Genomic DNA, 27,069 nt, shown 5'->3' on the forward strand with positions numbered 1-27,069 from the left:
AACCTTCCTTGCTGCAAGTAGGAAGGACTTGAAGCACTTGTTGCAGAAGATCAAAGAATACAGTCTTCACTATGGATTGTGTCTCACAATGTCAAGAAAACAATGATTCTTACCACTTAGCCAATGGCAACATCATGATGGATGGAGAAGAGATTAACCTTGCCACCAGGTGCCCAAACAACCCAGCTTCGCGAAAGCTCCTTGCACACCATGGTCCACAGGCACCTAGCATGAGCCCTCCCTGCAGCCAAGACGTCCAAGAGGAAGGTTAGCTTGGCTGAAGAAGCGATGAAGGAGAAGCCCAAGCAGAAATCAGCAAGGCAGTCAGTTAAGCCGCCTGCAACAGTGGACACAAAGCCAAAAAAAAAGCAGCAGGAAAGGAGAAGCCTCGTGACAAAAAAAAATGTACAAGCAAAAGGGAAAAGGGGAACAAAGGGGAAACAGGCAGACGTGGCCAACCAAGAAACTAAAGAAGATTTACCTGCAGGCAGGGGAGCAACTAAAGAAGAAGAGAGCCCAGCCTCTGAAGACGCAGGAGAGAAAGAAGCCCAGGCTGGTTAATATTTGTCCACCATGTCTCCTCAGAGGTCCCTGTATCTCCCTTCTTGTGCAATCCCAAGGAATATTTCTGTCAACTGTTTTTGTAAATGCAAGCTTTTCAGTAGCTCTAGAAACATTTTTAAGAAGGAAATCCCACTTCATTCTATTTTAAGTGTAAATGCTTTTTTTTAAGAGGTGAGATCATTTCCTGGTTGTTTATTTTTTGGTTGTTGTTGATTGCCTTCAAATCAAACACAACTCACAATGACCCTATGAACAAAAGGCCTGATGCCCCTCTACAACTATGGACATTTATCAAAGTTCACAGTTTCCAGAGGCATGTTGTTTAGGAAATGGATGCCACTCCTGCTTCCAAACCTTTCATAGTGTGTTACTGCTGTTATGTGCCATTGAGTCACCTGTCCCGAGCCTGTCTCACTATTTCTGACACACCAACCTCCATTGCCCAGTCACTATATCAATCCATCTTATCCAGGGTCTTCCTCTCCTACACTGTCCACCCTTCCAAGCATGATGTCCTTCTCCAAGGACTGATCTCTCCTGACCGTGTGCTCAAAGTATGTGAGACAGAGCTTCAAAATCCTAGCCTCCAAGGAGAGACTTGGTTTCACTCTCTCCAAGACAGACCTATTTGTTTTCTTGGCATTCCATGGTCTGTTCAAGACTCTTCTCCAGCACTACATTCAAAGGCATCTATTCTTCTTCTGTCATTGAAACCTATGTAAAATGCTTGTCTGTCAGATATTCTGCTTATTTTTTGGTACAACTAGAAAATGTGGGATGTTAAAATTGTGGCGACTTTGGATGTCAGTGTAACACTCTGTGAGGGGAGGGGACAGTTTTAATATCCCGTAATACAGAGCACACTTCAGGACAATTTGGGATCATAGTCATGGAGTTATGACTTGAACATTTACATTTAAATCTATTTTCCATGTTTCTTATATACAGAAATTAGAATATTGTTTAGTAAAATTTCTTCTTAAACAGAATCATTCCTTCCTTGTCTTTCTCCCTGTCAGAACTGTGTGGATTCTATAACATCTTTGCTCATGGTATTCCAGTTTTCCCAATAATTTTGTTATGTGTTGTGAACAGTTGAAAATTGTAATGTGTAGTGTGTGTGATGGTAATTTGTGAACTAGTGGGACTTAATGATGTGACAGTGTAACATCAATTGAAGATATTGATACTACTTTTCTTCTTTTTTGTTTTATTTTTTATTTTTTACTAGTTTATTTACAAAATTCTAATACAAATTTGAACAAATTCCTTCAATTTCCCTTACCTCCCACCCATCCAATTGTACAACCCAATGATTAATCCCCTCTTCCCCCTGTACATCCACATCCTCTGCTTCCAGCCTCTCCCACCCCTCCTGGAACCTTATACTCTCTAAAATAATGGTTTTATACAATATTTTTTGTTGTGAGACTGAGTTAGTTCACTCAGCATAATGCTCTCCAGTCCCTCCCAAGTTAGGTAATAATTTACAAAGATACTGCTACTGCGTGCTGCATAGTATTCCAGTGTGTGAATGTACCATAATTTCACGTGGTTGGACATTTGGGCTGTTTCCATGGTCTTGCCATGGTGAATAATGCTGCTATGAACGTTGGTGGACAAATCTCCATCTGTGCCTCAGTTCTCATTTTCTCAGGGTATATTCCAACTAGTGGAATAGCTGGGTCATATGGAATTTCTATGTTCAGCCTTTTGAGGAAGCGCCAAACTGCCTTTCAGAATGGTTGCACCATTTTACAATCCCACCAACAATGTATAAGAGTTCCTTTCTCACCACATCCTCTCCAACATCTATTACTTGCTGCCCTGTTAAATTTTCCCACTCTTACTGGAGTGAGATGGTACCTCATTGTGGTTTTGATTTGCATCTCTCTTATTGCCAGTGATTTGGAGCATTTCTTCATGTGTCTACTTGCTCTTAGAATATCTTCCTCTGAAAATTCTTTCCATGTCTTTTGCCCATTTTGTAATTGGGTTATCTTGTGGAGGCCAGGAGTATTCTGTAAACTTTTGTTATAAGAAAGACTCTTGTCTGAGATGGTATTACCAAGGGTTTGTTCCCAGTCTGTAGGGTTTTTTTCACCCTGTTGGAAGACGTTTTTGATGTGCATAGAGGCTTAATCTTTAGAAGGCCCCATGCATCAATTTTATCCTCTTTAGATTGTGCATTACTGGCTGTATTGGGCAGTCTCTTTATACCTTGGACTAATGCTTCTAAGCTTGATCCCAGTTTGTCTCTTCTGAACGTTATGGTTTTGGGGTTTACTCCCAGGTCTCTGATCCACCTTGAGTTGATTGTTGTATATGGTGTGAGATGAGGATGGTCAACTCATATTCGACTAGGAAATGATACCTTACTTTGTTCTTCAGGAAAATTTTTCTCCAAATTTAAATCTGGAAAGTCACTGAAATTTAGAAAAAATATAACTTCATGGCTTTTTAGATTTTTGCTGCAGAATACCAAGGACTTCAACCTTCAATATGGATTGAAGCTCAACATCAAGAAAACAAAGATTCTCACCACTCAGCCAATTGGCAGCGTCTCATAAGGTGGTGAAGCGATTGAGATTGTTAACAGCTTTAGCTTGATTGGCTCTATAATCAACACGCTTGGTACCAGGAGCCAGGAAATTAAAAGACAAATTGCATTGGGAAAGTCTGCTGTTAGAGACCTCTCCAAAGTACTGAAGAGCAATGATGTCAGTCTGGAGACTAAGGTGTGCCAGATCCAGGCCATGGTCTTTGCAGTCACTTGCTATCCATCAGAAAGCTGGACAATGACTAGGGATGATATAGGAGAATTGATGCATTTCAGCTGTGGTGCTGGAAAAGAGTATTGAATATACCATGGACTGCTAAGAGAACAAACAGGTTCATCCTAGAGAGGGTGAGACCAGACTGCTCCTTGGAGGCAAGGATGGAGAAGCATACTTTGGACATTTTTCTAAGAAAGATTATTCTTTGGGAAAGGACATCATGCTTGCGAAGGTGAGGGGACAGCAATAGAGAGGCTGACCCTTAACAGGTGGGTGCACATGACTGTGGCAAGGAGAGGCTGACCCTTAACCAGGTAGGTGCACATGACTGTGGCAAGGAGGGGGAATGTATCAGAGATTGTGAGGATGGCATGGAATGGGACATGGGTCAGATTGGTTGTTCATAGGGTGAGTCTTAAACCCAATCATGCTTTATTTATAGTGTTGTTGTCATTGTTATGTGCCATTGAGTCACCTGCAACTCTTAGCAACCCTCCGTACAACAGCTCTGAATCCTGCCCTGTCCTGAGCCAGTCTCACTAACTCCAACACACCTAACCCAGTTGTCCTAGTTACTCTGTCAATCCATCCCATCCAGGGTCTTCCTCTCCTGCACTGTCCCTTCACCCTTCCAAGCATGATGTCCTTCACCAAGAACTCGTACCTCCTGGCCACGTGCCCAAAGAATGTGAGATGGAGCTTCAAAATTCTAGCCTCCAAGGAGAATCTTGGTTTCACTCTCTCCAAGACAGACCTGTTTATTTTCTTGGTGGCCCATGGTATGTTCAAGACTCTTCTCCAGCACCACAACTCAAAGGTATCGATTCTTCTTCTATCATCCTTAGCCAATTAAAAACAGGAGAACTATACCATATGAATACCTACACTGATAGTAAATGCATCTATAAACCTAGGAATGTAAAAAATTGCTGCACTACCAGAAGCTGAAAGAGACAAGAAAGGACCTACCCCTGGAACCACAGTCAAACTTCTTGCCTCCTGAACTGTGAAAAAATCATTTTTTCATGTCACCCACTGCCATTGATGGCAAACCTGTTTGTTCTCTTTGCATAAGGTGCGCCTGATCCAGGCCATGGTCTTTTCAATCCCTTGTTATGCATCTGAGAGGTGAATTTTGACAACGGAAGGATTGATACCTTTAAGCTGTGGTGTTGGAGAAGTGTACTGAATATCCCATGGATGGTCAAGAGAACAGATATGTCTTAAAGAAAGTGCAGCCAGAGTGCTTCTTGGAGGAAAGGAGGACAAAGCTTCATCTCACATCCTTTGAGTATGTTGCTAGAGAGGTTGTGTTTTAGAAAGGGACATCGTGCTTTGAAAGGTGGAGGGTCAGAGAAAGAGAGCAAAGCCCTTATCTGGGTGGATTGATACAGTGACCTCAGCAATGGACTCCAGTGTGTCAGAGATGATGAGGACGGCCCAGGAGAGGACAGGCTTCAGATCGGCACCTCATAGGGTCCCTGGGAGGCGTCCTGAACTCGCTGGTTCCTAACAACAGCGACAGCTGTCATGGACTTTACTATGTCTACCAAAAAGGTGTGACAACTTCGGCTGAATGATGCTGCTCAGTGGTGGTGTAGGCATGCAGTGTGAGTGATCATGTGATGAAGCGGTCATCTCCCAGGACGCGATCTGTCAGGATCAGCCCTGATCCAGTGTCAGGGAGTTAGGGTGAGATGCCGCATCCTTAATCAGGCCAGACTTGATCTTAAGTTAGGGAAATTTTCCTGGTATATGACTTGCATCAGAGGATTTTTTTTAATTGTTGTTGTTGTTGTTATGTGCCGTCGAGTCGTTTGCGACTCATAGCGACCCTATGTACAACAGCCCTAAACCCCGCTCTATCCTGTGCCAATCTCATTGCCTCTGACACACCCATCCCCATTACCCCAGTCACTGAATCAATCCACCTCATAGAGGGTCTTCCCCTCCTGTGCTGTCCCTCCACTCTACCCAGCATGATGTCCCTCTCTAAAAACCTGTCTCTCCTTACAACATGTCCAAAGTATGTCAGACGAAGCCCCAGAATCCTTGCCTCCAAGGAGCAGCCTGGTTTAATCCTTTCTACGATGAATCTGTTTGTTTTCTTGGCAGTCCGTGGTACATTCAATACTCTTTCTCCAGCACCACAGCTCAAAGGCTTCAATTCTCCTTCTATCCTCCCTAGTCATCGTCCAACTCTCTGATGCATAACAAGTGATTACAAAAACCATGGCCTGTATCAGGCGACCTTTGTTTCCAGAGAGACACCGTTATTACTATTTTTATTATTCATATATATTGCTTCATGGATGTACATTATGTTCTAAACAGTCTTTCATTTATATTATATTTGTTCATTTATGTTGGGGGTTCCCCCCTTACAATCATCCTACCAAGAACTTCTTTCATGAAAACATGTAAGCCGGCTACTTCATGCTGCATGACCTTTTACTATATACATGGAGGGAAATGAGGGACCAAGACTGAGAGCTGATTAAGTCCCTCTTTCTTGGAGGACACTTGTCATTGGATTTGAAGCCCTTTCTAAATCCAGCGTGGTCTTGTCCCAAGATGTTTGACTTAACTACATCTACAAAGACTTTGTTGTTCCATAAGGCCACATTCACGGGTACTGGGAGCTAGGACGAGGACATATCTTTTGGGAAGAGCCTCTTGAGGCACCAGACTTGTGTGAAAAATGGAGATCATCACAGCGGTTCTCTCACTGTGTGGCTCAAACCTCAGAAAACTCCAACCCTTCAGAGTGGAAGGTTTGCCTGTTTAATCTTTGTGAGTGCCCGTCTCCAAGTCCTTCTCTCATGGAACCACTGGGTAGATTTGAACCAGCAGCGTTTTAGTTAGCAGTCAAGGACTTAGCCATTGCACTGCCATGCTCCTTTGAAAAGAGACTATGGGTATAGAGCCCCAGTGAACCCTGACAGTGTGTAATTATTATCTCATTCCTCGTGTATAAAAGGAGGGTGTCACGTGCTTCTCTCATGTCCCTCCTTTCAGCTCGGACTCTGTGTGGCCCTTTCCCTTCTCAGCAGGTGGCTCTGGACCACCAAAGCCAAAGCGTCAATACCACACAAATACTGCCTCTGTCTTGCTCTGTCTGTCACCAGCCCCGAGTGACATCTGTGTGGGGAAGGGAGAATGTCATTTCTCTGGGGTACAATCAGGAAACACAGACATTTGTCACCATCGATGGTCAAGGCGGCCAGGACTGAATTGATTGGCAGCTGTGTCCGCACTGAATTCCAAATGAGCTCAGGGCCATCGACATGGCAAGGATTTATGGCACATTTCGGCACCTCAGTATCCTCCCAGCCTGCCTGCGTCACACCTTTGCATTATCTAAGAACACCTGGCCCCAGCCAGCAGCTGCTGGGGAACCGAGGGACTCCCAGGCAGTATGACACGATTCTTTCCCCTCAGAGCCATGGGACATCGGAAGACAAGCAAACTGATGGTGGCACAGGGAAGAAAGTCTTCAGTTGGAGCGAAGCTTTGGGCTCAGCTGTGGGACCAGATGGGATGCAGGAGCGCCCAGCTCAGTGTCCGGCACACCACGGGAAATGACCTTCTGCTCATGGGAAGCTCAGTGAGCAGGGACAATCCTTGATGTGGAGGAATCAGGCCAGTTGAGATTCTAATGATGCAGATATTCAGAGTCCGGGAACTCACAGCTCGTGGTGCAGAGAGGGGGTTTCTGGTTTGGGTGACGATGTGGAGAGTAGGATGACTGTGTTAGCTTCCTGGGGCTGCTTTCAGGAAGTGTCACGAAGTGGGAATGTATATATGCACGGCAATAAGGAAAACTGAAGAATTGATACCTCTGAATTGGAGAGCTGGCAAGGAATGGTGACTACATCACAAACTGCAAAAATACAAACAAACCTGTCTTGGGAAAAGGACAGCCAGAGCGTTCTTTAGGAAGCAGGATTTTTAAACTTTATCACCCATGTTTGGGGCTTCTCATCAGAGGGCCCAGTCCTTGGAGAAGGACACCTTGCTCAGAAAGGTGGAGAGTCCAAGAAAGAGTGGAAGACCCTCAACGAGATGAACTGACCACAGTTGAATACCACGCTGCCTTGAAAAACAAGGAACTCGTGAAACATTATTCAAGATGGGACATTATGCTGAGTGAAATATCTCAGTCACAAAAGGACAAACACTGCATAGTGCCACTGTTGTAAAACAGGACTGACATCAGGGTTGGGGGGAGACTGAGAAAGATGGGATAAATTATGTACATTGCATTTAAACAGATGAGAGAGAACTGTTTAAAAAGGATATATGATTAGGTATTATTGTCATGACAGGAGTTCAAAACGAAGGCTGCATAGTGGAGTGGACTTGAGGGGAACAGACTGTATAACAGTGAAAGAATTTTTCTTTTACTTTTCAGGAGAAGAACGAACTAGAGGGGAGGTGCGGGAAGGGAGAAAAGTGCAACAATGAATGAATGGAAATCCAAAATCTCTGTAAATTTTCATTAACATTAATAATAATAATAAAGACTTTAAAAAAAATGAAGTGCCACAGAGACCGCAGAGGGGAGCTGAGCGTGGCCGAGGTGGTCAGAAGGGCGCAGCGTCTGGCGAGGTTTCACCCTGTTGTTCACGGGGCCACTCTGAGTTGGAGCCACTCCAGTGTGATGGCACCTAGCCAGCTGTTACAGGAACTGACTGCGTCATGGTCTGGAGACGGACCCTCCAGAGGGTGAGCCTCACAGGCCAGGCTCTCTGGAGGCTCTGGGGGAAGAGCCCTTCTTGTCTCTCACAGGTTCAGCCCTGGGTAATGGAGATGAGTAGTGACAGCATCACTTCATCCTCACATGGCCCTCGTCCCTCTGTCCCTGTCTCTTCTCCTCGTCCCTCTGTCCCTGTGTCTTCTCTTCTACAAGGACACTGTCAGAAGGAATGAAGATCTACCTACCCCAGCAGGAACCTGGTGATGTAGAGTGAATGCAGTGTTGGACAGCGAACCAAAAGGTCAGCAGTTTGGCCCCAAAAGCCAGTCGTGTGAAGAAAGATGATCAATCCCTCACGTTAAGATTTGCCGTTCCAGAAACCCAAGGGAGGATCTCCGTGATCTGGAATCATCTTAAATGCAGTGGATTTAGTGTGCAGTTCTACTGAGAGTCCAGGTGGCACCGTGAATTAAGATGTGGGCTATTAACCAAAAGATCATCAGTTCAAATCTACTAAATCTGCGTGCATAAAGACTGACGGTCTTAAAAACCCCTAAGGATCATTCTCCTCTGCCTGTTGGGTCACTGTGAGTCGGGTTCAACTCAACAGACATGGATATTTATTTCCACTCTGGTTGCTGCAGAAAGATGTGGCCTTCCGCTACCCTGAAGAATTGTTGTTTATCATCGAGACAGAACTGACCCAAAGCTAAAGCTGACCTTCCAGTGCGTTTTCAGAGACAGTAAATCATAAGAGAGTAAAACTTCCTCTCACATATTTTGGACACTTGCTAGGACAGGCTATTCCTTGGAGAGGAACATTGAGCTTGGCAGGGTGGAGGGACAGCAAAACAGAAGACCCACAATGGGATGGGTAGGGGCTAAAGTGTGTCCGAGAAGGTGAGGATCAGGTCCTTTGTTCATGGGGTTTCTGTGAGTCACAGTCAACTCAGTGTCATCCAACAACAGCAATGAGAATGACACCTAAGATTCCTGAAGGTGCCCTGGTGACTTAGAAGGTGACCCCTGGACCACTTACTGAAAGATCAGCAGCTCGCATCCACCCACCAGCCACTCCATGGAGGGAAGGATGGACAATCTCCTCCAGGAAAGATTTACAGCTTCATAAACCCAATGCTCGTCACCATGAGTGTATGGAACTTCAACTCTATGGACGTGGATTTGGGTTAACTTTTATGGGCCATTGTGACTCAGGTTCAATTCTCAAGCAATCTCAAACACGATCGCGACCCACTTGGACTCAAGTGTAAAGTGTGAAAGTGGAGGCTTGGCATTACTGTCAGCAGGACTTCAGACTAAAATGGACTTGGAAGAAAGGCCTGGCTGTCTAATACCACCTATGCACCAGTGAAGGCTCTATGAATCCTGATAGTCTGATGCCTGGGGCATGGTCACCACGAATGGAGAGATGACAGAGCACAGCTCACGACAACAGCACTCCAAGTCAGGCATCATGTGAATCCCAGCATGTTCTCAGCTGATCTTATTTTAGCCTCACAACAATCTCTGGACAGATCACTATTAATACCTGCGTTTTCTAAAACTGAGGCAGAAGAAATGAGGTAACAGTGAAACCCAACTCCAGACACACTGGTCTCCTTTCTTTTTCTAAGACATAGTGGTTCTTACCTGCTGCTAAGTGCCATCAAGTCAGCTGCAATTCACAGTGACCCCAGGCGCAGTGGAACACAGCCCTGCCCAGTCCTGCCGCAGCCATATACTCTCCACTGTGCTTAAGTCCACTGTGGTAGTCTCTCTGTCCATCTCTCTCATCAGTGAAGGTCTTCTCTTTACTTTTGCCCTTCTCAAGGGATGAGCCCCGCCTGGTAGCAGCTCAAAGTATGGGAGTTGGAGTCTCAGCATCTTTGTGTGAAGGAGCACTTGGGCTGTACGTTTTCCAAGACAGATTCATCTGTTCCTTTGGAAGTTCATGGTATATTTGATGTTCTTCATCAACACACTTCAAAGGCATCACTTGTTCTTTATATTCTTCATTCATTATACAACTTTCAGAGAAGTGCAAAACAATCAAAGCACCATGTCTGAAGGGCTTGCTAGGGTAATATGTCAGAGAAGGAAATAAAATGCAAAGAGACAGTTAAACTGCCACTCTATGCAAATTATATGATAAAATCCCAAGGACTTGACAAAAACAAAAAAATGTTAGAGCTAGTAGACCAATTTAGTAGAGTGGCAGGATATAAAATCAATATCCAAAATTCCTCTACAGTAACAGAGAGAACTCAGAGAAGGAAACCAAGAAAATAATACCATTTACAATAGCCAACCACAAATTGAGATACTTGAGAGTGAACCTAATTAGAGACACAAAAGACATATAACAAAGAAAACTACAGAACATTTCTGTGAGGTACAATAAAAGATCTAAATAAATGGGAAAATGTGCCTTGTTCATAGATAGGAAGACTCAGTATTGTGAAAATGACAGTCTTCCAAAGGCAATCTACATGTTCAAGGCAATCCCAATACAGATTTTAAATTCATTTTTCAAGAAGATCGAAAGGGACATTATCAAGTTTATTTGAAAAGGAAACAGACTCAGAATAAGCAAAGCACTTCTGAAAAAGAAAAATTAAGTGAGAGGCATAGCACTCCTTGACCTCAAAACCTATTACACAGTGGTAGTAACCAAAACAGCATGGGACTGGTACAATGACAGGCACATAGACCAAGGGAACAGAATTGAGAGCCCAGAAGTGGATCCAGCTATCTATTGCTAACGGATATTTGACAAGGAAATAAAACCAATCAAATGGGGAAATAACAACCTCTTCAACTAACGGTGCTGCTACCTGCAGAAAGCTGAAACCCACACCTCACACTATACATAAAAATCAACGCAAGGTGGATCAGAGACCTGGGATTAAAGCCCAAAAATATAAAGTTCATCAGAGACAAATTGGGGTCAAGCTTAGAAGGCCTGGTCTACTGTATAAAGAGACTGGTAAACACAGGCAGAAATGCACAATCTGGAGAGGATAAAATTGATGAATGAAACCTTCTAAAGATTAAGTCCTTGTGTACATCAAAAACTTTTTCCATAGGATGAAAAGACAATCGGCTGATTGAGAAAAAACAGTTTTAGACAAGGGTCTCATATCAAAAGTTTATAGAATCCTACAGGACTTCCACAAAGTAAAGACTGGTAACCCAATTACAAAATAGCAAAGAGACATGGAGAAAATTTTCACAGAGGAAGACATTCGGATAGCCAACAGACACATGAAGAAATGCTCAAAATCACTGACAACACAAGAGATGTAAATAAAAACCACAATGAAATACAATCTTACCCCAGTAGCAGTGGCAAAATTTAGCAAGGCTTCAGTTAATAAATGTTGGAGAGGATGGGGAGAAATACGAATTCATACACTGTTGGTGGGATTATAAAGTGGTACAACCACTCTGGAAGGCATTTGGGGTTTCCTCAGAAAGCTGAATATTAGAAATTCCATATGATTCAGCTATTCCACAGCTATACCCCGAGAAAATGAGAACCAAGGCACAGAGACTTGTACACCAGTGTTCACAGAAGTGTTAGTCACCATTACAAAAACATCAAAACAGCCCAGATGTCCAACAACAATCAAATAAATTGAGAAATTACGGTACATTCACACTATGAAATACTACACAGCACTCGGGAGCAATGATTTTTGTGAGTCACTACCTAACTTGGGAGGACTGGAGAGCATTATGCTAAGTGAAGTAATTCAGTCACATAAGGACAAATGTGGTATGACCATTATTATTACAAGGATCTAAGGGGAAGAGGATGGGAGCAGAGGGGTGAGGAAAAGCGGGAGAAGAGAAGGTTGGTGGTTAATCATAGGGTCACACAATTTGATGGGTGGCGGGAGAACTGGGTAAAGGAAATGGGAAAGACAGTGTGAAAAACAGTGTGTATGAACTTTGTAAGTAAACCAGTATAAAATGTTGTTGTTATGACTATTATGAGTTGCCTGTGACTCATAACGACCCTGTGTACAAAAGCTCTGAATCCTGTTCGATCCTGTGTCATTCTCATTGTCTCTGACACACCTACCCCCATTATTCCAGCTACTCTCATCAAAGGTCTTCCTCTCCTGCACTGTCCCTCCACCCTCCCAAGCATGACATCCCTCTCCAAGGACTGGTCCCTCTTTGCAACATGTCCAAAGTATGTCAGACAAAACTTAGGAATCCTTGCCTCCAAGGAGCAGCTTGGTTTCCCCCTCTCCAGGATGAACGTGTTTGTTCTCTTAGCAGTCCATGGTATATTCAGTACTCTTCTCCAACACCACAGCTCAAAGGCATCAGTATCATCCCTACTCATTGTCCAGCTCTCTGATGCATAGCATGTAATTGCAAAGACCATGGCCTGGACCAGGCACACCTTAGTCTCTAGACTGACATTATTGCTTTTCAGTACTTTGGAGAGGCCTCTGACAGCAGACTTTCCCAATACAATATGTCTGTTAATTTCCTGGCAGCTGGTGCCAAGAGTCTGCAAGAGACTGTGGAGCCAAGCAAACTAAAGCTGTTAGCAATCTCAATCTCTTCACCATCTATAAAACTTTTACTTTCAATTAAAACAAGCAAAAACCCCACCATGTCTTAAGTCAGATGCACTTTGGTTCATGGTTCTTACATAAGAACCCGGGTACCTAAGGGCACATTTCTTTAAAATCCCAATATGGTTCTCCTACTTAAGGAGAAGTTGATTAAAGCCTTATTTAAAACAGAGATTCAAAGGTTGGTAGGCCATCACAGCTTTGCTTCTCTTGGCTGTGTGACTTTCTCTGAACCACTCTACCTCTCTGGACAGCTATACAGTGGGTCTAGTGACAACAGGTGTTGTGAGGAAGGCATAACAGCCTATGGTTAGAAAACATCCAAAGTTAAAGAAAATTTTCTCAGTGAGTTAAAAAACACCAGGTTCACTGTGTTGACTCCTTTTCGTGGTGACCCCCATGGTCAGAGCAGAGCTGCACTTTGTAAGGGTTTGGTGGTTTTTTTAAAAAAAATAGTTGTTCAGTATTTTCTATGAAACTTTCAATTGTTGCAACATTTCACAGCACAGTTTTTTGATGGGTTTTTTGTTTTTCATTTTAAATGAACATTTACAGAGATTTTAGATTTCCTTTCATTCATTGTTGCATTTTTCTCCCTGTCCCCCCTCAACCCCCCCCCCGTTCACTCTTCTCTTTGAAAAGTAAAAGAAAAATTCCTTCATTGATATACAATACCCCACCCCCACTATGCAGCCTTCATTCTGGACTCTTGTCATAACCATAATACGCAATCATATATCCCTATTAAAAAGTTCTCTCCCTCATCTGTTTCAATGCAGTATACATAATTTATCCAAGTTTTCTCAGTGTTACCCCAACCCTGATGTCAGTCCCATTCTACAACAGTGGCACTATGAAGTATTTGTCCTTTTGTGACTGAGATATTTCATTCAGCATAATGTCCTCCAGGACCACCCATTCTTAATAATATTGCATGAGTTCCTTGTTTTTCAATGCAGTGTAGTATTCCATTGTGTGAATATACCACAGCTTCTCTATCCATTCGTTTGTTGATGGGCACTTAGGTTATTTCCAACTCTTTGCTGTTGTACACAGCCGCAATAAACATGAGTGTGCATATATCTGTCCGCCTGTTGTGTTGGTTTTTTTTAGTAGCTGATTTGTCCAGAGTACAACTCCATGTCCTTCTCCCAAGATACTCCTGGTGAACTCGAACTTCCAGCCTTTCCCCTAGCAGCCAGCAACGTTGAGTCTGCAGGCTGGCATTTGGCCACTGCTCCAATTAAGCATTAAATCCAAATGTCCCTGTTCCCAAGACTCAAGTGTCCTGCCCTCCCTCCCAGCCTCTGTCTGACCCTTCCCTTCCCCATATTGACTGAACGTCCACCTCACAGTTGAACTGAGACATCTCTAATCACAAGACCTTACTGCTCCCTGGGATGGGGTTTAGCTGCTCAGACAGCTGCAAAATGGAATTATGTCTGCAAATTAGTTTGCAAGAAATAATCAGCATTTCACAGTGTTTCCCTAGGAGCCATGTGAGCACTTGGTCGATTCCAGAGCCTTCCTGGGCCCTCCGGATGGAGGGGTCATGAGATTCACCTCCTCCCAGTCAGTCCCATGAGGAGAAGACAGAATAAGGGACACCTAAGACAGGGGTGGTCATTTCACACCTGGGCTTCCTCACTTCACTGTCGGCCCCATGGGGCTGTGATACTGCAGTTCCTGAAATGGCTCGAGCACAGAGCGCTAGCGTCCTGAACGTCGTCATGGTGCCCCCCAACAGAGTGATGTTAACCGAGGGCCTCAGCCTCAGAGAGGTTCGGCACCCCCACAGTCCCTGTGAACCTTTGTCCCATCCATTCTCTTTTCCCTACCTACCTTTCCCTTCACTGGTGGTGTTACATGGGCTGATGCTCCATCCAAGCCTCTTCCTCCAGGACCCCCCTCGACTTCTCATCTAGCTGTCCACCCTCACAGAGGACGCTCATTTGTATTATGCCCCAAGCATCACATTATGCATTCCCCGTGATGCTTGGTTTAAGAGGGTCTCTGGTACTACCAACAGTCTGCCTTCAAGTGATGATTGAGAACTTGCTGAAAGGGTTGGTGGTTCAAATTCACCAAAGGGCTTTGCAGAAGGAAGGCCGGATAATCTACTCCAATAAAGAGTAGAGTCAGGAATACCCTGTGGGATTCTGTAAACTTTTGTTGTAAGTTTGAGAAGTGATTATCACGTCAAAAGCAATGGTCCTTCTGGGATCTTCCTCTTTCATTGTCCAGCTGTCCCCCACCCTGTCTAAGCCATTGGCCATTAGAACTCAGAGCCCTTTCATTTCCCCATGTTCCTTCTCAGCTGAGAGTCCAGCTGGTTGTCCCTCCCCAGGCCCCCCCCCCAAGGGTAGTCTTCACAGACTGCAGCACACCATGGTGTTCTCTGTCCTGTCTTTGACAGCTCCAGAGGTGTTCCAGGTGTATGTGGACGGAGGCCCTGGATACTCGTATCCTGTTGATTGGTGGTCCCTGGGAGTCACCGCCTACGAGCTCCTGCGGGGCTGGGTAAGATTACACACAAGGGTCGTGGAATCTGGTGTTCACAGAGCACCAGATTTGGGGGGGGATTGGTAGGTGTACCCTGGAACAACATGCAAAGCTGAGAAGAACTGAGTGGGAAGTCTCCTCCCAGGCTTTTGATTAAAAGCCAGGCCAGCTCCACGGTCCCTGACCACTACAGTGGACCTTGTGGTTGTGTGTACCATTGACTCAGAACCGACTCATAGTTGACCTTCCAGCAGGTTTTTAGAGGCAGTAAATGGTTCATGGAGCAGCTGGTGGATTTGAACTGCATGCTCTTGGATTAGCAGCACAGCTTCTTATCCACCAGGCCAGAGGGACCTTGTTGTTGTGCATACTACATTGAAACAGATGAGGGAGAAAACTGTCTAAAAGGGCTATGTGATTAAGTATTATTGTCATGACGGGAGTCCAGAACGAAGGCTGCATAGTGAAGTGGACCTGGGGGAGGGATAGTATAATAATGAAAGAATTTTCCTTTTACTTTTCAAAGAGAAGAGCAAATTGGCGGGAGGGAGGGGTCGGCAGGGAGAAAAGTGCAACAATGAATGAATGGAAATCCAAAGTCTATGTAAACTTGCATTAAAATTAAGAATAATAAAATTTTTTTTAAAAAAAAAAGAACTGACCCATAGCTGAGCTTCCAGCAGGTTTTCGGAGGCGGTAAATCACACAGGAGGAGATTGCCCATCCTTCTTCCGTGGAGCAGCTGGTAGATTTGAACCATGTGTTTTGATGATTGCAGTGCAGTTTCTTACCCCTACGCCATCAAAGCTTCCTTAGCAATCATTTACTCTAATCACCAACCCATTTTATAGATAGGAAAACTAAGGGCTAGAGAAAAGGGACTTGTGGAAAGGCCAACACCCAAAGCACCTTGGCCTCCTCTGGTGTAGTAGTAGGTCTTGCTGTAAAGTTAGGCTTGCCTAGACTATTGTCTTTGAGCTGATTGAGCTGTCCCTGCTGGAAAGGCATGGCCCAGTCAGAGCCCTTAGTTACCCTGGGGCGTGGTCTCTATCCCAGGCGGCCTGTAAAGGATCTCACACCTGGAACTCTCTGGCTGTTTTCAGTGGCTGCCCTGGGATAGCTCCATTATCAACAACTGCTTGATCTTCTCAGGACCTTCTGGATTGCAAAGCCCAAAGAAACCCAGACTGGAGGTCAGGAGCAATTGGAGGAACAGTATGATGTTAGAGTGATCGGGTAGTTTAATATATTAAACATTGGGGGCCTTTTTGACCCCCGTGTTTTGATGACAGATTTGATACTGATGTTGTTGGTACAAGTCGTGATTGTACCTCCTCATTTCAAATTTCTCATTCTATCCACAAAGAATGAAGATGGCATAGTATGTAATCTATTGGGCTGGTGACGAAAAGGTTGGTAGTTTGAATTCATTAGCCACTCTGCGGAAAAAGAAAGGCAGGTTCCTCTTGACACGATGTGCAGCCTTGAGAAGTAGATGATTGGTCGTTGTAATCGGATTTGACAAGATGGCCATGAGTGATGTTGAGTCTGAGTACCCACAAGGATATGCGTTAGTGTCGGATTTTCTATATGGGATTTTAAGCTCTTTAAAGATAAAGTCTAACCCTAACCCTAACCCTAACTCTAACCCTAGACAAAGACCTACATCTAGCCCTAACCCTAACCCTAATCCTATCCCTAACCCTAGACGAAGACCTAGGTCACACCTAGCCCTAGCCCTAGCCCTGATCCTAGCCTTAACCCTAACTCTAATCCTAATCCTAACACGAGTCGAAGACCTAGGTCTAGACCTAGCCCTAACCCTATAGAAAAAAAAATATATAAAGTCTTTGCTAACATTTCCTTTTAAAAAAACCATATCTTCCCATAACGCCCCCCCAAAAAAAGATTCATTCTATGCTTTTGTTTTATTTCATTTAAATTTGATCACTGAAGGTGACTGATGGAGCTCTTTGACAATTAGAAGCTCAGAGGTTTATTTAATTAAAAAAGAATGAGGATTACGACTCACCCTGACGCAGGGGTCCTTCACACAGATAGACCTTGAAATGATAGCCTGAAGCCCCCATGACCTTGGTTTCTCAACAATGTCATTTCAGTCTCAGTATCAACAGATGTCTGTAGCATGACATTTGATAGTGGTAGTTCAGTGGTCCAATTCTCACCATTCGTGTGAGAGACGTGGGTTTGATTCCCACCCAGTGCCCTTCACTTACAGCCATGACCCAAGTCAGTGGAGGAATGCATGTTGCCGTGAGCTCTAGTGGTCTAGTGCGTAAGGAGTTGGCTACCAACTCAAAGGCAAGTGGTTCGAATACTGCAGCTACTTTGAGAAAGAAATACAGGCATTCTCTCCCTACACAATTAAAGAGTCTCTGGAAGCCCATTAGAAGGTCAGCCATGAGTCACTTTTGGCTCAGTGGCAGAGAGAGAGAGAGCACGCACACAAGAAAGTGAGAGAGAGAGAGAGAGAGAGATATGAACAGATTTCAGCAGAGCTTCCAGACTAAGATAGGGAAGGAAGATGTCCTTCTTAACACCAGCCCATGAGAAGTCTACAGATCATGATGGTCTGACCTAAAACTGAAATGGGAATGGCGCAGGACTGAACAGGGTCTCATCTCACGTGCATGGAGTCATTACAAACCAACATAACATGTTAATAAAATAGCCCTAATGCTTGCTGAGACAAAGATTCTCACCACTAAGACAAAGATTCTCACCACTGGGCCAATTGGCAGCGCCATGATAGAGAAGAGATTGAGGTTATTAACACTTAACAGCTTGCTGGGCTCGGCGATCAACACTCATGGCACCAGCAATCAGGAAATCCAAAGACAAATTGCATCAGGGAAGTCTGTCGGGGAACTCCCCAAAAGTGCTAAAAAGCACGACGTCAGTCTGGAGATTATTAAGATGCACCTAATTCAGGCCATGGTCTTTGCAATTACTTACTATGCATCAGAAAGCCGGATAATGACTAGAGAAGACAGAAGAAGAATTGATGCCTTTGAGTTGTGGTGCTGGAGAAGAGTATTGAACATGCATCACCAAGAGAACAAACACATCTTAGGGTGAAACAAAGCTGCTCCTTGAAGGCAGGAATTCTGGAGCTCCATTTCACACACTTTGGACACGTGGCCAGGAGGGACCAGTTTCTGGAATAAGGTGTCATGCTTGCAAGGGTCAAGGGACAGGGCAAGGCGAGGAAGACCCCAGATGAGATGGATTGGCACAGGAACTGGGGTAGTGGGACTAGGTGCATCAGAGATAGTGAGACTGGCTCAGGATAGGGCAAGTTTCAGAGGCCTTGAACATAGGGTTGCTGTGAGTCACAGGTGAGTCAGTGGCACATAACAGCAACAACAATACTCTGTGAAAGGGAGGAAGACCTGAAGTGCTTGCTGCAGAAGACCAAGGACTACCAGCCTTCAATGTGGATTACATCCCAACATAAAGAAAAAGAGAAAAAAAAAGTCCTCGCCACTGGGTTAACAGGCAGCATCATGACAGATGGAGAAAAGATTGGAATTGTTAATGATTTCATCTTGCCTGGATCAGTAATCAGCAGCCTTGGTCCCCCAGTCAGTAGATCAGGTGGTGTAGTGCATTGGACAAGCCCACTGTCAGGGACCTCTCCAAAATACTGAAGAACATTTATGGCAGTGTGAAGACTCAAGTGCACCTGATTCAGACCAGGGTCTTTTCCATCACTTGCTGTGCACCTGAAAGCTGGACAATGAATAAGGATTACACAAGGGGAAATGGTGCCTTTAAGTTGTGGTGTTGGAGAAGAATGCGGACTATCCCGTAGACTACCAGAAGAATGAGCAGGTATGGTTTAGAGAAGGTGCAGCCAGAGTGTGTGTTAGAGACAAAGATGGTGAAGCTTCATCTCTCATACTTTGAACACGTTGCTACGAGAGGCTGACCCTTGGGAAAGGGACAACGTGCTTGGAAGGGTCGAGCGTCAGCAAAAGATAGGAAGACTCTCAGTAAGACTGACCGATACGGTGACTGCAGCAGTGGGCTCAACTTGTCAGAGCTGATGGGATGGCACAGGAGAGGATAGATGTCAGGTTTGTTGTTCTTAGCGTCACTATTCAGCTTCATGGCACCTACGACCAACAACGAGGTCATAGAATACTGGTTCCCCTGAAGTGTGGGAGATGTGATCTTTGTGTTACTTTTTAGCTACAATAGTGCTGGACCCAGCCTTGCAGAGAGCATTGCCCTGCTCGTAGGAATCATAACAGTGCATCGTGGTCACTGGGCAGTAAGACACAAGCTCCTTTTAGGCCAGGAATGTGTGTAACACATTCATTGTCAGCCCCTGTTGGCATGGCACAGAACTATTACTGGATTATTATATACCCAGAGTGAGTGAACAAAACCCATTTTTGAAATGCCGAGGCAATGTGAGTGCAAGTAACCATGGTTACTTACCACCCAGCCAGGCAAGCAACTCTTTTCTACCCTTGGTCTCAATGATTTCCCTCTAATTTCTAAAATCCTAATTCTTTTACATTGCATTTTCAGAATGAACATAAAATATGAACACTTGGAGGATGGTACAGTTTCAGGCAGGGTTTCATTCTCTTGTGCGTGTTGTTGTTGCTGTATTATGCTAAGTGAACTAACTCAGGTCCGTAAGGACAAATACTGTATAAGACCATGATTGTAGAAATAGATAACTAATAAAATGTCTATCAGGATCCAGAGACAGGGAAGGTAGGATCAGAGGGGTGAGGATGGGAAGGAGGGTAATCTCAGAGTTGCACAATTTCACAAGGTAGAAAGAGGGGAGGGTAAAGGAAATGAGAGAGATCCTGTATGAAAAACAATGTATACAAACTTTGTAAGTAAATGGGTATAAAATAAAAATTTCATTTAAGAAAGACAATCCTTATGATAGGGTATTACGGTTATCACAAGAGTCCACAATTAAGGTTGCATAGTGGAATGTACTTGGGGCGGTGGGAGGGGTGCAGGGGGACTGTGTACCAGGGAGAGAGTCTGTCTTTTACTTTTGAAAGAGAGGAGCGAACTGGGGGGCCGGGGGAGAGGGCTGAGCGGGTAGAGAAGTGCAGCAATGAATGAATGGAAATCCAAATTCTCTGTAAATGTTCATTAAAATTATTTTTTTAAAAAGAGAAAAACAACCCTGTGGAGCGTGCTGTTGTTGTTGTGTTGTGTCATCACTAATCAGAGGCAGCTCAGTGGTAACCGGTCAGCGTATGACAAGAGGCCAGTGCAGAGAAAGGCCCCATCTGTGTTTATTGAGAGGACAGGGCAGAGGGACAGGATGTCATGGAAGAATGTCTGCAGTGGGAGATGTGCGAACCGGGTCACTGGTGCTTGACGGCAGGAACAGTGTGAGTGCAGAAAAGGGAACGGTAAGGCCAGAGACAACCAGCATTTCCGTCTGACCACCTCTTGAATGATGTATAGGAGATAATCTACGCAGGACATTTCTAGGCAGAGAAAGGACAGCACAGGGCTTAAGACAGGAATACAGGCTTTCATTTTACTTGGATTTACAGTGAACATCATGGAAGCATCTGTTGAAAAATGAAACAATATACTACAATGAGCCAATCTACAGCACAGGACCTCTTTGGAATCTTAAAAAGCAAAGATGACAATTTCATGAGTAAGGTGCACCTTATCCAAGCCATGATCTTTTCACTTTTCTCAAACACCTGCAAAATCTAGTCAATGAAAAAGAAGAATGGGCACCTTCCGGCTGTGTTCACGGCAAGGTCTACTGAATATAGCATGGACTTCCAGAATAACAAGCAAGTCTGTCATGGTAGGAGTGCAGCCGGAAAGCTCCTTAGAAGGGAGGACAGGAAACTTCATCTTGCCTATTTTGGACTTGTTCTCATCAGAAGGGGCCAATCCTTAAGGAGCACAGCCTGGCTGGGAAAGTAGAAAACTGCCTGCATTTGAGTCAACATCCATTCATAGCAAATCCTCCGTTACCTTCCAAGGTTATAAATCTTAACGGGAGCAGACTGCCTCACGAGCAGCTGGAAGGTTCGAACTGCCAACCTTTCCAGTCAACCACTCAATAGAGCAATAAAAAAAGAGGAATACCCTCAACAAGATGGGCCGACATGATGGCGGCAGCAGCAGGTGCAGGTATCGCAGTGATGGTGAGGCTGATGGCGGCAGCAACAGGTGCAGGTATCACAGTGATGGTGAGGCTGATGGTGGCAGCAACAGGTGCAGGTATCGCAGTGATGGTGAGGCTGATGGTGGCAGCAACAGGTGCAGGTATCGCAGTGATAGTGAGGCTGGCTCAGGAAGGGCCCCATTACAACCCTTTAGACGCAGGGCTGGACGAGGGCTGCTGTGAGTTGGCAGCAGCTTGATGGCACCCAGCAACAGTAGCAACAACTCATTGAAAGGTTACTGGTTCAAGTTACTCAGCAGCCACACGGAAGAACTTCTGGCAATTCTTGGTCAATATACTGTTCTAGGTGGTTTGAGATAATCTTCATGCTAAAGTTCAAGCTGGGGTTAGAAGAGGCTGGGGCATCAGGGAGAACTTTGCTGATGTCAGATGGATCCTGGCTGAAAGCAGAGAATACCAGAATGTCTATTTGTGCTGTATTGGCTATGCAAAGGCATATGACTGTGTGGATCAAAACAAATTATGGCTAACCTTGTGAAGAGTGGGAATCAAAGAACATTTAATTGTGCTCATAAGAAACCTATACTTAGATCAAGAAATTTATACTTAGAACAGAGCAAAGGAACACTGTTGTTATTCTTCTTGTTGTTGTTATGTGCCATCTAGTTGCCTGTGACTCATAGCGACCCTATGTACAACAGACATAAACTCTGTCCTGTCCTGTGCCAATCTCGCCATCTCTGACACACCTGCCCCGATTACCCCAGTCTGAATCAATCCATCTCATTGAGGGTCTTCCTTTCCTGCGCTGTTGCCCTACCCTCCCAAGCATGATGTCCCTCTCCAAGGACTGGTCCAGCCTTGCAGCATATCCAAAGTATGTCAGATGGAGCTTCAGAATCCTTGCCTCCACAGAGCAGCCTGGTTTCACTCTCTTCAGGACAAACCTGTTAGAATTTAGATGTGTGTCAGGGTTGTATCCTTTCTCCATGCCCATTTAACCAATATACTAAGAAAATCATTAAAGAAGCTGTACTCTCTGAAGAAGAAGAATACGTCATCAAGATGAGAGGAAGAATCATCAATAACCCCTGTTATACAGGTGACACAGTCTTGCTTGCTGGACGTGAGGAGGATTTGAAGTGCATGCTGCAGGGTATCAAAGACTACAGCCTTCAACATGGATGCATCTAAACGTCAAGAAAACAATAATCCTCACTACAGAACCAATAAGTAATATCAGGATAAACAGACAAAAAAATTGAAGTTGTCAATGATTTCTTCTTACTTGGCTCCACAATCAACACACTTGGCACCAGAAGTCAGGAGATCAGGAGACACATTGCACTGGGAAAGGCTACAATTTAGGGACCTCTCCAAATAGCTTAGAAGTGATGATATACATTTGATGATGAAGGTGAGCCTGATATGAGCCATGATCTTATCACTCACTTGCTATGCGTCTGAGAGTTGAACCATGAATAAAGAAGCTAGAAGGAGAATGGATGTCTTTGAGCTGTGGTGTTGGAGAAGAGCACTGAACATCCTCCCATGGACAGCGCAAAGAACAGATATGTCTTGGGGGAAAGTGCATCCAAAGTGCTCTTTGGATGCCAAGTTTCATCTGACATACGTTGGGCATGCTGTTTGGAGAAGGTATTCCATGGAGGGGGCCTCTTGCTTGGGAGCGGGGGAGGGTTAGCCACAGGAGGAAGCACTTCAGCCAGTGGATTGACTCCGTGACCGCAGCAATGGGCTCACGTGTGCCAGAGAGGATGAGGATGGTACAGGCTATTTCGGGGTTCACACCTGTGGTCCACAGGGTCGCCTAGTCATATCCCACTCGAAGACATCTGACAGCAGCCCTGGAAGAAGGTCCTGATGACCTTGGGTCATAAATATTCTCCCTGGAAGTACCAACCCCACGTGCACGGGATTTTGAGCTGTAATTCCGCCCTCCCCCCCCCAAAAAAAAAGCAAATCTGGAGCTTTCATGAGCTTATATAGGCCTTCTAGTCGAGAAGGGCTTGTATCATACTCTAATCAGACCTCCTTACCACAGCAAATACTTCATCACGAAATGGAATGCTATGGATGGAAGGACCGCATTAATTGACTGGACCAAGCTATGTGTTGTACTCAACTCAACGGTGCCTACCAACAACAATAACAACAACACTATGAGTAAAAATTAATCCAGCAGCACCTAACAACAACAACAATGTAAGGTTGTTTTAAGTCATAAAAAATTAAAACCTGAACTCAAGTGTGAAATGTCAATTCATCTTATTATTATTAATCCCAAAGCAGTAGAAATCATGAACATTATAGTGTACATTTTTCCCTTTTTTAAAAATTAATTTTAATGAGCATTTACAGAGGTTTTGGATTTCCATTCATTCATTGCTGCACTTTTCTCTCTGCCCACCCCTCCCCACCAGTTCGCTCCCCTCTCCGAAAAGAAAAAGGAAAAAAAAATTCCTTCATTGGTATACAATTCCCCCATCCCTCCCCCCCCCACCCCGAGTACACTTCTCTATGCAACCTTAATTCTGGATTCCTGTGCTAACCATAAAACTCAATCATATATCACCTCTAATCTGTTCTTTCCCTCATCTGTTTCAATATAATATACATAATTTATCCAGTTTTTTCTCAGTCTTACCCCAACCCTGATGTCAGACCCATTCTACAACAGCGGCACCATGCAGTATTTGTCCCTTTGTGACTGAGATATTTCACTCAGCATAACGTCCTCCAGAGTCACCCATTTTGAATAATATCTCATGGGTTCCTTGTTTTTCAATGCGGCATAGTATTCCATTGTGTGAATATACCACAGCTTCTCTGTCCATTCATTTGTTGATGGGCACTTAGGTTGCTTCCAACTCTTTGCTATTGTAAACAAAGCTGCAATAAGCATGGGTGTGCATATATCTGCTTGGATATGAGCTGTAATTTTATGGAAGCAAAATGTCAGCCCTTCTTCTCATGGTGTTACTCTGTGAATTCGAACTCTCAGCCTTTAGGTTAATAGGTAAGTGTGACCCTTCCAAAAGATAACAGCCTGTAAAAGCCAAGGAGACAGATATACTCTAAAATTCGTGCAGTTGAAGCAAGTCACAGTTAGTTTGAAGGTGGCAAGTGAATCTAGCATGTGGAGAGACCAGCCCTTCACGGTTCACCTGTGGTAAAGCTGGACCTGTACTGAGTATCGAAAACTGGGCCCCACACACCTGGTGGGCTCACTCCCCAGGGTTCCGCCATCCCTGTCGCGTGCTGGGGCGGGGTGGTAGGGGCAGTCCCACAGAACAATCGTTCTGTGGTTTTCAAGCTGTCTTTCCCGAAGCTCTAGCCCTGCGGAAGCAACCAACAAGTCAGTGTTGTTGTTATTAATGAAATCAAGTTGATTCCAGTTCATAGTGACCCTAGTACCACAGAGCAAAACTCCCGAACGTCCAGTCACACCCTCGCCGCCATGGCTGAGTCCAAGCCGTTGTTGCCGGCGCTGTGTCACTCCATCTCGTCGATGACCTTCCTTCCACCTTTTCACTGACCCTCGACTTCACAAAGCCTGGTGGCCTTCTCCTGGGACAGGTCCCTCCTAATAACATGCCCGAAGTGAGTGAGAAGTCTCATCATCTTGTCTTTAAGAAGCATTCTGACGGTACTTCTACTGTGGTGGGGATTGTGTGCCGCTGAGTTGGAAAGACTCCTAGCTGACCCTCCTGCTGGTTTCCAGAGACAGTAAATCACCTGGGAGGAGACTGCCCACCCTTCTCCACACCTGCATCCAGTGGATTTGAACCGTTTGGCTTTGGGTTGACAGCGCAATTCCTTACCACTAAACTGCTGCTTCTATACTTCTGGGGGGAAAAGTAAAATTCTGCCAAGCTTTTCAGGCTTAAATTGTACGCGGAGCAATTTTTCACTTTCATCTGGTTTGTCTTTGTGATTTTTGAATGAAAGGATTGGATGGGAAATAACAATGAGTCGATGGTATCTAAGGCCAAATAAAACAACCTTGGCTTAGAGAGCCTCTAAGTCCTAGCCCAGCTCTAACCACTAAAATAACCAGTCGTCAGCAACTCCTTTCCTCCCCGACCCCTCTGGTTCTTTGCAAATTGCCCTTTTTTTGGTAAACTGAGCTTCCTGGAATAGAAACACACCTGCACTTTGTAACGATGAATCTACCCAGGGCCCTGCTGCCAAATTCATTCCCACCAGCAGCACCTTGTAAACACCACCTGGTTTTCTGCATCAAGACGTCCTGCGGTCGATGAGTGAGGGTGAGCCTTGGACGACGTCACAAGCAGGTGGAATGGTGGTCTTAATATTTGCCGGAAGACTGGGTTTCTCTACAGCCAACCCCGGGTGGAAGGCTGAGGGCGAAGCCTCAGGCGATGGGGCTCTTGTGGTCCTCATGTTCCTGACTTGGGCTGCTGAGTGGTCAGTAGGTCAGTGGATGGAGTCCATTGGCCACTATATGGAAGCCAGGTGTGGTGTTCGGAGTCCTTGCAGACTGGAGACGTTCCAACTCACTGTTGTCAAGTTGGAGCCAGTTCAGAACGACCCCCCTGATCTGGTTCCCGAGGCCGTGAATCCCAGCGGAAGTTAGCTGCCTCTTCTCCCTCCTGCGCAGTGGCTCAGGGTTCGAACCTCCAACCTTGAGGTCAACAGTGCAATGTTTAACACACTGAACCGTTTTACGTGTTCTTATCACATCCAAGATTCTGCTCCCGGAGCTGCCTGGTGCCTGTATCCAACCCCACAGCACTTCCCACAGAACCAGAACCTCTCCTCACATTGACAGTCCCTGACAAGGACAGTTATTATCATGTCTCGTCGGGTCAGAACCAGCTCACGGCTGACCCTCCAGCAGGCTTTCAGAGGTGGTAAATCACACAGGAGGCAATTGCCCATCCATCCTCCTTCTAAAAAACAGCTGGTTGATTTGAACCACGTGCCCTTGGCACCAGAGCCACCAGAGCTCTGGGGGACTGGGATGGGGTATGGATTAAGGCAGGTGAGGCCGACTGAGGCACTGTTCAGTCCGGGTAAGTAAAGTGAGCACAAGTGCACCACGTTCACCTGGCTTGTCAGGGAGCTGCGTCCACCTCCAGGCACACGAGCTCCCAGGGCTCAGGCTGCCTGGGTGGCACCTGTCTCACTGACCACAGGCGGCAGAACCCACACGGAGCTGCCCTGCCTCTGCCATCGAGCTTCTCTGCTGGGGCCCTACAGAGCCACATGTGTGCCTCCAGGCCCTGTTCCTGACCTTAGTCCAGAAACTGCGCTTAACCCTATTCCACCTCCCAGCAGCACTCGAGCCTCCTCTGACAGGCAGGTGGTGGTTGTGCATGAGCTGCAGGGGTCAGGAATAGAACCCAGATCTCCGGCGTGGAAATGGAGTTCCCTGACATCTCCTCTCTCTCTCCCCCCTTCTCTCTCTCTCATCCCTCTCTCCCTCTCCCTCTGTGTGTGTGTGTCTGTCTGTCTGTCTGTCTCTGTGTGTGTCTATCTGTGTGTGTGTCTCTGTGCGTGTGTGTCTACGCGTGTATCTGTCTCTTTGTGTATGTCTGTCTCTTTGTGTGTGTCTGTGCATGTATCTGTCTGTCTCTGTGTGTATGTCTGTGTGTGTGTGTCTGTGTGTATGTCTGTCTATGTGTGTGTGTGTCTGTGCATGTATCTGTCTCTGTGTGTGTGTGTCTCTGTGTATGTGTGTGTGTCTGTGCATGTATCTGTCTGTGTCTGTGTATGTGTGTGTCTGTG

The 27,069-nt window shown here is 45.2% G+C and overlaps 1 protein-coding gene across 2 annotated transcripts in view; it reads left to right on the top strand.

Moving 5' to 3' along the window:
* STK32B (serine/threonine kinase 32B) overlaps positions 1–27,069 on the top strand; it is a 572,207-nt gene that overhangs the window by 527,507 nt on the left and 17,631 nt on the right. For both annotated transcript variants that reach the window (XM_006893582.1, XM_006893583.1), the window contains exon 7: positions 15,052–15,155. In XM_006893582.1, coding sequence (XP_006893644.1) covers positions 15,052–15,155 — 104 coding nt within the window. The remainder of the gene's footprint in view (positions 1–15,051; positions 15,156–27,069) is intronic.

Source organism: Elephantulus edwardii, unplaced genomic scaffold (assembly GCF_000299155.1).
Source record: "Elephantulus edwardii isolate Elephantulus edwardi_28Jun2011 unplaced genomic scaffold, EleEdw1.0 scaffold00129, whole genome shotgun sequence".
Classification (NCBI taxonomy): domain Eukaryota; kingdom Metazoa; phylum Chordata; class Mammalia; order Macroscelidea; family Macroscelididae; genus Elephantulus; species Elephantulus edwardii.